The sequence below is a fragment of the Meleagris gallopavo genome, chromosome 6 (genome assembly GCF_905368555.1).
Source record: "Meleagris gallopavo chromosome 6, MGAL_WU_HG_1.1, whole genome shotgun sequence".
Classification (NCBI taxonomy): Eukaryota; Metazoa; Chordata; class Aves; order Galliformes; family Phasianidae; genus Meleagris; species Meleagris gallopavo.
This window is the reverse complement of record NC_139409.1, coordinates 21828257-21843648: the sequence shown is the minus strand read 5'-3', so window position 1 is coordinate 21843648 and position 15392 is coordinate 21828257. Positions and strand designations below refer to the sequence as shown.

Below are 15392 nucleotides of genomic sequence, written 5' to 3'. Positions count from 1 at the left end.
TAGAGCGGACTGTGGCAGCCAATATTCACAATGCGTTTCTGAAAGAAGGTTGCACTGAAAAGTTATCTGAAAGGTAAAGAATGCCTGTGCTTACTGTGCTTTATTAACTCTTTGTTTTGTCAAACTAGCAGAATGTTGATGCTAAGCTTTTTATATTAAATGCAAAACAGAAAACACTAATCTGTAAGTCTCTGTACAAATATTTTGATTAAGAAAGTCCTTTCAAAAAATCTGATTCTGATTCACATTAGGTAGAGAAAGGGAAATTCAACAGCCTGTGGTTACTCAAAAAAACAAACCCTGGCTACTCCATTACTAACTGTAAATCTTTGATGGATGAAAGAAAATGAAAACTGAAAAAAATCATCAAGGATCAGAACACTAAGCAAACACTCCTCAGTATTCAGCCAAGGGACTGCATAAGCACAAGCTGCAAACTTCTGAAAGAAGAACTTGCACCCTTTAAATCTAATTTCCTCAGCCCATGATGTTATTGTTGTCTCTAAGTTAGTTTTGATAAGAGAGCCAGCTTTGCTCCCACTGAAGAACATGGCGTCCTCCTGTTGTCTTTAGGAGGAGCACAGCTAGAATCAAAGCCTCTGTGATAAAAAACTCTGGAAGGTACCATGGCCCTGTACTGCTTTTCACATTTCTGAAAAAAACTGGGGCAAAAAAATCTACGTAGTTCATTTCCATTGATATGAATTACGCCTCTTCTACAGAAATATAGTGAAACAAATGAATGTTTAGCAACATTAATGACCATGAACTAGTTAAAGTGCCTGGACTGGAGAATTTCCCTGCAATTTTATCATTACAGAATGCCTCAGATAAAGTATTTTGTAACACTGGTATTTGTACAAGCATTCTTTTAGTTCCTAATAGCTAGCAGAGCTGCTGTCTTCATTTAAGTTTAAATTTCAAACACCAAATCTAAATGCTTTATTTATTTTTAAATCCATACTTTATGGAAGTATGCATTCCTTCCTGGAAATGAAATTGTATCATGCAGCTGGAATTGGTTCCTGATTTTATGCAGTCTGATAAGGGTTAAGAAGGAGCTACATTATAATTCAACTTACAACAGAAACACGTCTCTTTATAACAACAGCTTGCTAAAAAAGCCACCAACGCGCCCAGAAAACAAAACACTGTCCCATGCTAATAATGCATGCGGCTCATATCCACCACGTTCTGTTAAATTGCTAAAATTACCCAGATAAACCATTGGAGAGTATGTTGGGTTTAATTAATAGAACATGACCTGATCATTTTCACACTTAGGAAGAAAGAAGTTTGCATTCTTTAAATCTGGAGCTCAACCTGGAGATTATGCTAAGTTGCTTCATTCATAGTCCACGCTCCTCCGCACATGTCAGGAGGACAGCATTTGTCCCCTCTAGTGATAAACAAATTATACATGAAATCAATTCCACTTCACAATAATTTTCCCTATTGGGTATTATCTTTCCTCCTCTGCTCCCTCCAGTTAAGCTTGCGTCCTGTAACTTGCTAATGAGCTGGGGGCTTTCTGTTCCAGGTGGCACCCCCTGCCTCGAAGTCATGACATTTCCCATTTCGAATGCTGCTGGCATTTTTCGACAGCTCCTGCTAACTAGCCTTTTTGACCCGCACTAAGAGGAACTCATCTGATCGAATCCTCTAACCTGCCAATCATTCCAGCAAATGATCTTCACAGTCACTCCCAAGGCAGGGGCGAGGGGAAGAGAGAGAAAGAGAGAGAAGGAGATGGATAGAGAGGGAGAAAGCTAGCACGAGCGCGATGCAGCAGGCAGGCAGGCAGCTCTGCAGCTACCTAATGAGAGTGCTTTAAGTCTCTGAGGCAGCTGAAACACTGAAAAACTGGGGGGAAAATTAGGGCAGAACTGAATGCCTGGTGCTGTAATTACTGATTTCTTTCCAGCCTGAGATCATTTTGAGAGCAATACCTCCGAGATGTGCCATTTTACGAAGAACACAAGTTAATTTTCCATATAAATAGAAAACAGATATATTTTTCCCTGCCACCATCAATATGCAAACCTCATAATTCTGCTCTGCCAAATGGCGTTCCTTACAGAATTAATTAGGAGCTGTAAGCTTGTTAAATGAGTGTCTTCACCTAGGGATGATTATGAATATTTTTTGTTGTTGATGTAAGCCATAAATAGCATTTCTAACCTAATTTAAATGCTGACAACATTTACACCTCTGTGTTTACAAGTGTCTGCACACAGACACATGAAACAACAAATACAATATCTACATAGTCTAGTTGAGACTTTCTGGGCTGAAACCAAGCAGAGTCACGATAATGACTAACTTGTTTTGATTTCGTTCTTTTTATGATGTGACAGATTACTCACTGTTGAAGCCTTCAAGAACACAAGGACAGATTTAATTGTGTAGACTTTCTTTGCCTACATATAGCTAGTTCTATTCTTAATCAAACTTAACAGGTAGACCGTGAAATACCCAGATTTCAGTAGATGAACAATACACAAAGTGAAGATGACAGATACTAAAAGCAAATGTGTAATATAAATTTCAAGGAGAAAAACAAAAAGGCTAATACTGTGACGTCATATGCTGCAATAGTATTGCTACAGTGTCCATGTAGGAATGTACAATGCGTAGTTAGTAAGGGCTAACTAACAAACATTAACTTCAAGAGAGTTATAGAAATGTCTGTACAGAATTAATGGCAGAAAATGATCACTCATAATTCCTAATTCAAAACACACATATGTTCCAAAACAATGTTATTAATTTATAATAGGGTCACAAAGTAACAAAGACAGCCAATTTTATCTCTGCTTCTTAAAATACTGGAAGATACAGTTTCAGACGTATTCTTCCATATCATATTTCTATTGGAGATTTTAGAATATTTTTTTTTTCCCATGGATTTTTTATATTGATTTAATAATAGAAACATGAGGAACACCTCCCTCATCCCCAGTGATGAGGCAGAATAGATTCATTTATTTTTATTAGTGGAGTTTTAAACTACTGCTGCATTTTTAAGCAAGATTCTCCCCACACCTAGGAGTATTCAGTGCACATATTTTGCACTGGTTGATTTGATTTCTTTGTTTCATAGAGAATCAGGCAATATAAACTACGCACTAAATATACAAACATAAAGCTCTCTCCTCATCTAAAATATAAAAATTAGGGTTTGTTTTTTGGTGGTTTTTTTTCTTTTTCTTTTTCTTTTTTTTCTTTTTCTTTTTCTTTTTTTTTTTTTTTTGGACTGCTGAAAGTAGTATGTTTTGTTACTTTTGAATGCTGCAAATTGTGCCTCAGAGGCAATGCCTCTCATTAGCTGTGCTGTCTCTCCGGGTTACAGATCGTGTGTCAGCACTGGAAGCCTCTGCTTTGTCTGGAAACCTCAGTTTCTCCCCTTCAGTGGTTCCACTTTTCCTCTTAGACAAAGCCTAACTGAGGAATCACGTGATTAAATAATCCTGGAGTAGAGATGACTGTCCATGGGAGAATAGGGATAGCTCAGAACGGCTTTTGCCTCCCTCCCAGTCATTGTCATTTATACATTGTCCTCTGTGTATTCAAACGTCATCCCAGGCTATCAGCCCACTTCAACTCAAACTGCCTTTCATGCCTAGACACTTCTTAAAGCATCAGTGGACCACAAAGCCTGTCTAGTAGGAATCATTTACTATCCTAATATTAATAATACAATACAGTGCTCTTCTGGCATAGAGGTTTCACTTTCTGTGTCCTAAACAAAGCAGAAGACAGATGAACAGCATTGCAACTGAGCACATGCATTCATGCAAATATCACTAATATCTTTCCTACAGCTCTAGCAATTGTTAAATTAAAACCTCTACACTGAAAATTATTTCAAAAGTGAATCTTCACAGTGCTGAAGGCAAGTCATTGTGCATTAGAAAAGAACTAAAAATAGGCTCCAGACTATGCTATGGAACAAGAAAATATGGTATTCTCCCTCAACAAAAGTACATCTCTAATAGCAGTAATGGTTTTCTTCTGCCAGCTCTGTAGCTGATATGGTTGTGAAACTCCATGACTTAAATAGATCATACCAGTAGGTAGCCAATAATTTCATGCAGAATAACATAGGATCAACCTCTCCTGGCTACGGAAGTTGGAAAATCTTGTCCCACCAAGTGCAGTTGGTAACAGTCTCTCTTCACCTTCCTTCAGCCCCAAAGAAACTTCCAGACTAACTCCCCAGCCAGAATACTGCCTATGTTTCTGGAAATCCTGTTCATGCTCACTGATTTCCATGCATCAGCCTTCCCTTTCCTCAAATCCCTTTTACTCTCTTCCCACGTGGCTCAGGACACTCATGAACAAAGCTCTTTTGCTCATTAGGTGATGCCAGATGGAGGCCAATCCTCCCTAACAAATGTTTCCCCCAGACACTCTCAGAGCTCTCTGACCATTCCATCACCACAACCCATATTCATCACTTATGTTGTTAAGTGGTGCTTCTGGTTCAGGAACTTCAGGCACAGGTGCAGACACTGTTATATCCTGTGTATAGGAAAACTCCGGGCCCCAGTGCTCAGATGGCTGAGTGGAATTGCAGAAGGACTTCACTGATTCACTCTCCCCAGTGCTATGCAGTAGAATACCCACGTTCAGAATGGATTTTTTGTCAAGAAGTCAAGAGACTGAATTTTTGCTTCTCCAGATTAAGAAATTGTATTTACATTGCTGTAGCCAATAGAAGCTGTACTGACCCAGTACTGATACAGTACTGACACAGGACTACCATCACACCTATTTCCAGCTTCCACCAGATGCATGATGGGAGTGTGGATCACCCTTCCCTGTGGCACACCACAAGTACCTGGAGGACTTCTGTGTGGGCACCATCTTCCAGCCTCACATGTGCTTAAGGGAGATGGGGCTTTGCATGGGCCAGCAATTTCCTCAGTTCTTTTCACTGTCTGAGCAGATTTTACTGACGACAGTGGGATTTTCTTTATGGCTGAATAAAGGGCAAAATTCAGTCTATAAGTCTTATTTTACACTAATAGGAATGAGATAATAAATTCTTAGATATCAAGAGGAAAATGTAACCCAACGCCTGGAGTTTCTCCCTTGTGTGTTAAATTTAGGGCATATTCTATCAGTGTGGTGATCTTATTCTTTGATATTAAGTAAAGCACAGCTGGAACAGTCTCATAAAACCATTATGTTGTTAACATATGAAAATAATGGCACTAAAAGTATTAAACAGCCAAAATATATCTTGGATTCTGCAGTCATCTTTCACAGCTTAACACTAATTTAACATTTTTCAAAATTGATGCTACAATTGCAGCTCTGTTTAGTACTATCATTACTGGACTCAAACCCAAATTACTTTCAGCTGCCCGCCACAACTGCAACTTATTAGCCTTTTCATGAAAGTCAATTTATGTAAATCCAGTATTAGTTAAATAATTAAACTGACCCTCAACATTCGTGTTCGTTGTCTAGTACTAAAAGATGCAAGAGAAATTTAAACCTCCTATCTTCACTTCTTAGCACTCCATCTTTTTCAGCTGCAGCAGCACAATGACTGTATACATCTACTTGGATCTAATAAGAAAAAAGTGCATTTAAAAATGAGACTGTTAACTGCTATGCTTCTTGGACTGAGCTTTTCTCTCCCAAGCGAATTTATAATCTAGCACCTCTAAAACATTACTGGCTACTTTCAGCTTTTTACAGTGACAAAACGTGGCTGACACACAGTAACTGCCCGGTATTTCTCTTTCATGCAGATCTTCCTCCACAGTAATTACAGGGTTTTGTCCCTGAAGCTGGACAGATGAAGACTCAGAAGCACAGTATACAGTGTTCCATGGTGATTCAGCAATGCTGGGATACCCAGGACAGAGTAAACATGGGGAAACAGTGAATTAGAATGACTTTTCAGTACTGACTGCTGACACACACACTGCTGGACTACAGCCTTCCCGCAGCTTGACTACTGCAAAGCAGGCAACAACTGAGTTTCCACACAGCAATGCTAAAGAAGCACTCATACACAATTTGCAAAAGCAACACTGAAGTTTAAAAAGGGCCAAAAATCAGAAATGAAATTATTTGGATAAGGCTGAAATAGTCCCCTCCCCACCTAGCAAGTAGAAAAGGGTAATTTTATGTAACAATTCTGGGCTTTGGAACACTGCTGGTCAAAAGCAACCAAATCAAACAAGCCCTTCAGTAAGCAGCCCTTTTTGCCATTACACTGGTAACTGTCACCTATTCAGCTTTATTTTGTTTTACACGGCTGAGCTGACCCAAATAACAACATCATCCTTCCATTGGCTGGGCTTGTGTCAGTTGCCAGCTTAAATGTGTGAGGAAGAAAGAATTCAGCATCCTGCAATTGAAATTCAGGATTGCTTGGATGCATGTGCGTGTGGTGAAGCAATACAAATAAAGACCACTTTTTGTTTTGCTCCAGTGAATTGTCAAAGTGATTTTGAAAGCCAGGGGATTTCATTATGGTAATACAGGTTAAATACTTTAAAAGCATATGGTATTACCATCCTGAATGAAGCTGTCCCTGTGGCTCTGGGAGGCACACAATAGGTCAGGAGCACATCTCATGTCTCTGGTCAGCCAATGAGAACTGGGGATTATAAATCTCCACAAGAAAACACTGCCTGCTATCTGGTACCAGGTAATGCCTTGTCTTTTCAATTACAATTTGACTCATCCTGCTCCAGAAAGGAACGTTCTCTAGCCATGTATTCCACCAACCAAAAGAAAAAGCAGGTCTAGAGGTTCTTATGGTCCACCCTCATATTGATAAAACAATACACGTAGAGATGAATATTATATACAGTATATCTCAGCAGAATATGTAGAGATGGGGAAAGTTTCCACAGAGATGCTTTCCAACCACTGGGAAAAAAAAAAAAAAAAAAAAGAAAAAAAAAAAGGCAGAAAACCTTCAGGCACAAAATAAAAATATAAAAATATAAAAATCTTTGGTGTTATCACAAAGCTTTGAAGATACTTGGATATGGTCAAAAGATTTCTTCCCTCTCTCCCTGAAATGCCCCATCTAATTCACTGCTGACAGACTCTTTTGTGTAAAATAGAGCTCATTACTACATATTTACTAATTTTCTCCAATAGGGACCAGTCTGAAAATTGGTAACTTCAAATGCCAGCTCTTTCCCCATGGGCATGGAAATAATGTGTTGTCTCTCTCCTGGAGTCCATGACAATGACAATTTAGTCCACAAAAACCCTATTACCTGTATAGGTCTGACACAGGCATTACTTTTCAGAAACATGTCTCAGATCATCACTATTTTAGGCATTTTTTTTTACTCAGGCGGGCAACTGAAGCACTGCAATATTTTAAACAGTAGAAATTCTCCGGGATGCACCAGTTTCTTCATCTTCTTTGAAGCTATTTCTGAGGGCAGCAGATGAGCTCTAACACATGATGACAGAGCCATTTACAAAGTTGCTGCCTTTAGCTCCTCTCCCTCACTGATCTGCCAGAAATTGCTTCTTCCAAAGTTGGCAGATGCTGATGTTTGCTCACGCCTCAGCCTCTCCAGGGCAAAGCCCACCGTCTTTGCTCTCCAAAACGAAAGGTGGATTTAATTCACTGGGTGTACTGTTAGGGCAGCAGCTTCTGGCAAGCATATGGAGAGCTCAGCAGGAGATGATAACTTCTTAAATTATCACAGCAAGATTTGGCACTGTTTGTTTGTTGGAGCTCTCTATTTTATCTCCTGTTCTACCCTGACAAAGAAAACGAGGAACACTCGGATGAAAAGAAGAGACATAACAAACACAAAACTAGAATTTACTTCTGCACCATTGTGGTTTTGGCATTGATTGAAAATGGTTCCTTGTTTTTTTGTTTTTCTTTATTGTTTGTTGTTTGTATAGATTTTTTTTTGCATGTCTTTTAATAAATAAATACACAAAATCCAGAACCACTCTCCCCATCTACACTTCAGAAGATTCAGAGATAAACTGCCTACAAATATTTCTCTTCTACAGCTTCCTGATGAATACTGGAATGCTTCAACACATTTTCAGTGGAAATACATAGCTGCTATTTTGGGTGGGAACTAAAAAAATAAAATAGATTGTTCATACTCCAAAATTCAGATCTCTGCAAACAGGCAGGAACAGAGACCTTGTCCCTTTGACAAGGCCACTGCACACACTCTGCTGTGTTTCCATGCTCACCAGCAGTCTCACAGCTGGACACTGAGGCACACAGATATGTTTCTGAAAAAAGGCTCCTTTTTACACCACATGGTAAGGAATAGTTGCCTCAAGAGTGCAATCAGCTGGATCTATTTGAATGCCAGCTCTGGCACAAGAAGATCCAAGCTCTGGAAGTACTTCTTTCTCTGTATCTGAAAGGATACTCTAATGGTTAGCTCAGATGCCAACATGAGATTAAATTCCACCTCTTCCATTAATTCCTTACCAGCTGTCTATATGCAAAGTCCACTCAAGAAGATGAATAAAAACATGCACGTACTCATCTTGTCCAGGAGATGGGCTACAAGTATTTGGTTTCCTCTGTTTTTTTATAATTTGATCTATTTCCTTGCAACATTGGCAATTTTTAATTTTCTTTTAACACTACGGGGTATTAAGTTATCCAGCCATTCTTGCTGAGACTTAAACAGCTCATTCTGTTTGTCTCCATCCTCACCTCACTTACGTCATGGTCCTGGAAAGCTACTGTCATCTTCTCACTTTTCATGCATCTTCTTGTTTCACTGAGACTTATGAATGCTGACTTTAACTGAATATCTCACACTAAATATCCTACCAGCTACTATAATTTATTACAACTCTGCTCCTCTGCTAGAATAACTGGCTCAGCTCCTATCTCATCCATTTTTCTGCTCACTTTACTGACTGAACATTCCACTTCAGTCACTACTCTTCTACTTAAAGTCACAGCCACCTCCTATTCAGATTAAGCCTTCACCAGGCCTCCCTTTCACATTATCAAGACTTCAGACTGATTTATCCTAACTTGTTGCTTTTTCCATACTGACTGATCTTTCCTCTTGCTTGCTACTCTTACTCCTTTAGAGGTTTCCGTTCATCCTAACAGCTCCTCACCAAGGTCCAGGTTCCATGTCCATATTTCTTCTGCCTCCCCTGATATTCTAGTTTCATCCGAATGAGTTTGAGCCCACATAAGAGGACTTTTACTTTGTACTTTACACTCTTTCAGTATTATCTGCTTTTCTCCATTTTAAGGCTCAAGCTAAACAGTACAGTCAAGAACTGACCTTTTATTTCACTGTACGCATCTACCACAATGCAGTCCCAAGCAGTGATGGAAAACTGTAATCAGTAATTACAAACAGCTACTTAACATTTGTTAAGTATCCCCAGCTTTAATACAATGAAAGGTGCTATTTTGTATTAAAGCTGTGGTTAAATAGCCACAACGGCACAGCAATGTATATCAAACGTACACATGGCTCTCTCTGCTTACAGATAACATTTTTAACCATGTATTTTGTATAAATGAAAACTCATTTGTTTGTAGGCAGAAAGAAGATTTTGTGCATTAGGAATAAGATTCTGTACATTAGCTTCCACACAAAAGGTCTTTAACACACGTGGGCACATTTGAAGTTTACTTTAGATGGATGATACGTCACGCTAGAGCAGACAAGGTTGAAGAGACGTCTGCAGGGACACATCCCCAGGAAAAAGTAGGGATTAACTTGTCAATAAAGATGTAAACAGACTGCTCTGAGCAGCCTCATTTCTGACATTAGAAGATCTTAAATGGTTCGCTGGCAAAGAGCACGTGCGAAATTGGGGCAGACTGTCAAGACCGCAATCACTTCTTTTCAGTATTCAGCCATTGCTGTTTTCCAGGCAAACAGCCTTCGTAACATTACAGATTAAAAAAAAAAAAAATTGCATGTAAATACCAACAATAAAACAATGAAGGTAATTCATTAGGGAAAGTAACATCTGATACTGTAACAAGCAGAAATAGCAGAAGCTATTTGCACATAGCGAATATATGCCACATAAATATCAGTCTATACCTTTGAATAGGTACAAGAGCAGCAGAAGAGCTACACAGCAACCGCTCCCTTACTTCAAGTCAGTAAGCAGCCTCTCTACACACTTGCCATTCTCCTGTTCTATTATTGGAATATCTGGAGCCAAATTACATACTGTTCCATCGCCGAACAACTGTGATTAAAAAGATCGAGTATCAAATCCCCAATGGGTATCAAGGCTGTCCAAGAACAAAAACAGTTCTAGCAGATCCAGATATATGAATCGAATTTATTAACATGTCAACACTTCTGTCTCCATCAAGAACACCCTTCTGCTATCAAGTTTACCAGACCTACTAAAGGAACCATTCCTTTGTCCTTGCCCCAGATTTTAACAAGAGAATTGGTAAGAGGTATTTTATCTCTCTCCATCTTACCAGGGGGAAAAGCTCAATCTAAATTAAAGGCAATTCAATGTTTAATCTGCTGGCACTGACTTCTGCGATGTTTTCAACCTGTCAGTCACACTGATCCTGCCCACAAGGCCAAGAATTTACACTCATCATATTGACAGATGTATACTGCAGAAACAGATTATCTGCTCGAACACGTGCAATTTAAGAAACATACAGTCAGTTTCATTGGTCTACCGAAATCTAAAATAAATTGTATTTTCAAAGACATACTTCCCAATAACCATCTTACCTGCATCATCTATTACAAACTCAGGTATTCTTCAGTGTTTGCTGTTTGATACACCTTTGCCATAACTATTGTTTTTCCCAAAGACTCTCATGCTTTCTCCGGTCTCCGCTTGTAATCTTACATTCGGTACAGTAAAAATAGAAGACACTGCAAAACAGAATGTCAGTTCAGAAACTTTGATTTAACTTTGATTTTTCCCTGAAAAGCAGTTATATAAAAATAATTGGTTAATATTTATGCCAAACACAACACTGAATAAATAAATACGGCTTTTATTTATACCACCCAATTATGCAAGTAAGCACAGTAAAAACTGTGAATGGAGAGGGATGGCAAGTGCTATGATGGAAGTTGTCTGATGTCAACATTTTCTGTTGCATATGCCTTTAAAAAAAGAATACAACCATTTCCAGGGCGTGCATATGCTTGCTTACTTCTCCTTGCAATGCTTACAATTCATATTTTCCACTTTAAATTTTCCTGACAATGATTAGGGTTAATTATGAAGATGAGAAAAACTAGCAAATTTTTGTAATAATTTGACATCACATATACCACCTTCAAAATCTCTGCAAGCCAGTAGAAGTGAGCTATTTCATTAGACTTCATTTTACTAACTGTTAAAGATAATTAGGTTTGTTAAAAATATTCCAGAAATTCAGAAAGCCTTCACATAAGGCAAATCCTTTCTGCATGAGTTAGAAAAACCTTGAGGATTTCCACGTAACACAGGCAACTAATTAGCAGCAGACACGACATTAATCACAGGGGTCAGACTGCAAATGGTTAAGGATTCACACAGTGATGATATGAAAACTCACTTTTACTTGGGATACCTCAAACTGCTGGGGAAAAATGACTAATTTTTGGTACCTTCCAAGAACAAATGTGCGTATGAAAATACCCTTGGATAGCTGCCAGTGCATTGCTGCATAAGGAAATGTAATGGACTGTTTGTTAAAAGAAGTAATCAGGGCCATAACAGTTTCCTTTTTGTTTGTTTGTTTGCACTAAAGACTAGCACAGCTGTATTTCGTGCATTTAAAAGATGAGGATAGTTTTTAAGCAGATCTTCCCACCGTACTTTTGATATCTCAACTTATATTTGATATTCTGCTTTCCTCAGTAGCATACATTACAAATGACAAATTCTATGCAAATAAATCAATATGAGCTTTCAGATATAAAAGCAGGAAAGGGGGAGGACTAAAATTACTTTTTTTCAATAGAAAAGAGTAAATAAACATATATAGTATGTACATAACAGGGGTTAATTTATAGATTACTGCTCATGTCTGAGATGAATGAGAACTGCGTTATTTCATAAACTGTATTGTATTCTCAGACAAGAATTTTTTAGCTGAATTGCAAAAGTCTTACATTTTAATGTAACATTTTTAAAACTGAATGTGATTAGATGACAGACAGCTCCTGTCTGAAAACCTAACTCTCAACTGAAATTGTGCCATGACTTGAAACCAAAGCAAAACCTAACTCAACCCTTTTGGGAATTAAATTTCAAATAAATTTTGCAAGTACATTTAAAATAAAACGCAAGATTAAAACGTTATCCTGTAAAATATTATCCAGAAGATAAATAACTAGCATTAAACCTCAAAAAGACAGAGAAACTTTTTTTTTACATTATTTATTTAGTCCAAGGCACCGTACTTTTGTGAAATACTGTGATTCTGAAGAAACAATATTTTCAGATGGAAAATCATACAACTGACTTTTTTTGTCTCTCTCTTTCTTCTGCCTCACCTGTGCATCTTTCATTGGTTTTGGTCCTAAATCCCCAACTTTGCAATTCAGTATTGGAAATAGACAACATTCTGTGATGGATACTATCAGGCACACCCTTCTGCTGTGTGCAGATTCTCAGGGCATTCATGCCTACATTTAATTAGCTATGAATAGCAAGTCTTTCTCAATGCAAAACATTAACCCAGAGAACCAGAATCACAAAAAGCGGTGATTTCTCTATACAGTAAACGTTTTCCAAACTCTCCAAAGTATATGACTTCTTTGTTTTGTAAATATGTTTACAAGTATATCCAAGTCATATTAAATAGAAATGATTGTAGTACTTGATACTGGGATTGTCCTTTCTTGCATCTGGATTTATGCTTCATAATGATTATCTACTAGCCACAGAAATAGTCTTTCTGTAACTCAAAATTTTACTGGAGGCATTTAGAAGAACCTTACTTTAAAATATAATGATTTTTCATCTTTATTCTCCCCCCTTCAAAAGGTTTCACTGCTCCTGATGTTTAACGTTATGCAAAGACGTGTTTCTGCCAATGAATATCGCCTTATGGTTATGCTTCTGCAAATAACCTGCTGTGAGCTGATAAAAGGATTAATGCAGCCAAAATTCTTAATCTGTGAAATTACAAATTAAATTCTCATATTAAAAATACCACCCTGAGGTATTTTTTGTGGTTTTAATTCCCCTCTGGTGTTCTGCATACATTGTGCTTGTTAATGACTAGGACAAGACTGTCTCTGTTGGCAGCCTGCTGCAGAGTGATAATGTGTAGGCATTTACTTCACTGATAGAACTGGATTTAACCACTGACTGATAAACTAAGTGGCAAGTGGGTAATAAGTCCATATTAACAAAAAAGTACTACTGCAGAATTCAGAATTCAAAATCCTGGCTAGACTAAATCACGCAGTCAGAAGGATTGAGATGTCACTAGTGAGAAGTGATTTTTGTTTTCCATTTAGAGGAAAAAGGAAAAATGAACTGGCATTCTTGATGTTTCATTAGTTCTGAAGAAATGAATCTCTTTGCCTCAATTTCAGCAAAGGCAGACTTTCAATGGTACCCTTAATTTACTCTGCATCTCTTGAATTTTCAGCTTATGAAGGGCGACGGTCAGAAAACTGAGTGGAGTGGGCAGGGGATTTTCATGGCGGGGGGGAGCTGGGAATCTTTTTGCAGAGCAAAGAGAAGATCTGTGACATAACCTATGCTGTATAAAAATTAGTGTTGCCACTTCAGTGTTAATGTTCCGGTTCTACAAACGAGAGAGAGCTCTTCAGGGCAGAGTCAGGAGTAGGGCACTTAGAGTGCCAGTCACAGAACTAGCTCAACACGTGTTGAGATATACACATATTACACATACTGAGAGTGGAGAAATGAAACTTTTGGAAGAGTTTTCTTATTGAGACTGAAATAAACAAAATCTATTGAAGATTAATATTCAGAAAGTAAACTCAATTTTTACAAGCTTCTACATAGGCTATAATTAAGCACATGCACCACTGTTACATATCCAAAGATTTTACCTTGAAGTTGGATTTAGATCTTTTGGTACTGGATGCATATTTGAAAATAGCAACTGGAACAGGTTGCCCAAGGAGGTTGTGGATGCCCCATCCCTGGAGGCATTCAAAGCCAGGCTGGATGTGGCTCTGGGCAGCCTGGTCTGCTGGATGGCAACCCTGCACATAGCAGGGGGGTTGAAACTAGATGATCATTGTGCTCCTTTTCAACCCAGGCCATTCTATGATTCTAATGAAAGCATGCTCCTCTAAGTTAAATTAAAATAATGATTTGTATTCTCCTGTGAAACCTATTTATAATGCTAGAATCTTCTCAAGCAAAAAATACCATGCACAATGATATTTTTCCATAGAATAAATAGTAGGGCACTTTTAACTCTCTGGACAAGAATTAAAGAGATAACTGTCAGCATACATTCTGATTTTTTCCAAGTCAATTAGAATGCATTTTGTTTTATAAAAGACATAAAAAGATGCACGTAATAACTGAAAGCATTCTCAATTGGAAATATCATCCCCCATCTTCTACTTACACTATTTAATTCTGCAAATTAACCAATTGTCTACTTGTTTTTCAGACTTCTCAATGCCAATTCCCTTCTTAAAGGTTACCATTATAACAGATAGAGATTCTGGATTTTTATCCTGCGTGCTGCAGCTAGTTAAGAAGTACTGTATGTCAGAAAATGAAAAGCACTAAATATGTAAATTGTATTTTTCCTTTTGCTTTATGACAATTCAGATAATTCTCTTGGCTGCACACATAATCAAATACAAAGATAGCTAGCTGCAGACTGCAGAGCAGAGATAGCAAAAAAAAAAAAAAAAAAAAACAGAATCCATTTTTCCTGTGTTCAAGCTAACTACAAGCTAACTATGTAATTTCAGATACACAACTGCACTCACATATTTTGTGTGTAGATGTGCACATTCATGAATATGTTGCACATGAGTGTTAGCATACATACAAGTATACACACATGCACCTGTATGAACTAATGTCTTTGTTTTCAATCGATTCAGAGGAGGTTATACTCACTATCAGTTAACTCCCATAGCCGAGGGGGCAGATCACTGAAATACTCATGGCTCAGAGCTGCCTGTGCTGACAATCTGTTCTTTGGGAAACACTGGAGTAGTTTGGAGGCTAGATCTTCTGCATGATTCACATAGCTCAGCCTGAAACACAAACAAGGAGGTTTTTCTGAAAAACAATCTCATTATGCTGTTTACTAATACCATCTGCAGTTGGCCCAGCTGAAACAAGCGTCTTGCTAGCCAGTATAAAACAAAGCCTGTTTGGAGCACTGCAGGGAAACACATTCCTTTGGTTGGGAGTCAATGAATTATTTCTGGATAGATAGTGGAAAATTT

At 38.0% G+C, this 15392-nt stretch overlaps 1 protein-coding gene across 2 annotated transcripts in view; it reads right to left on the bottom strand.

Annotated features, from left to right (window-relative positions):
• CDK14 (cyclin dependent kinase 14) overlaps positions 1 to 15392 on the bottom strand; it is a 311233-nt gene that overhangs the window by 54255 nt on the left and 241586 nt on the right. The window contains exons 13-14 of one of the 2 annotated variants that reach the window (XM_085227412.1): positions 15058 to 15197; positions 10722 to 10868 (exon numbers count right to left, since the gene is read on the bottom strand). The exons of the other annotated variant lie outside the window; for it this stretch is intronic. Coding sequence (XP_085083538.1) covers positions 10753 to 10868; positions 15058 to 15197 — 256 coding nt within the window. The 3' untranslated portion in view covers positions 10722 to 10752. The remainder of the gene's footprint in view (positions 1 to 10721; positions 10869 to 15057; positions 15198 to 15392) is intronic. 2 annotated transcript variants of the gene reach the window in all.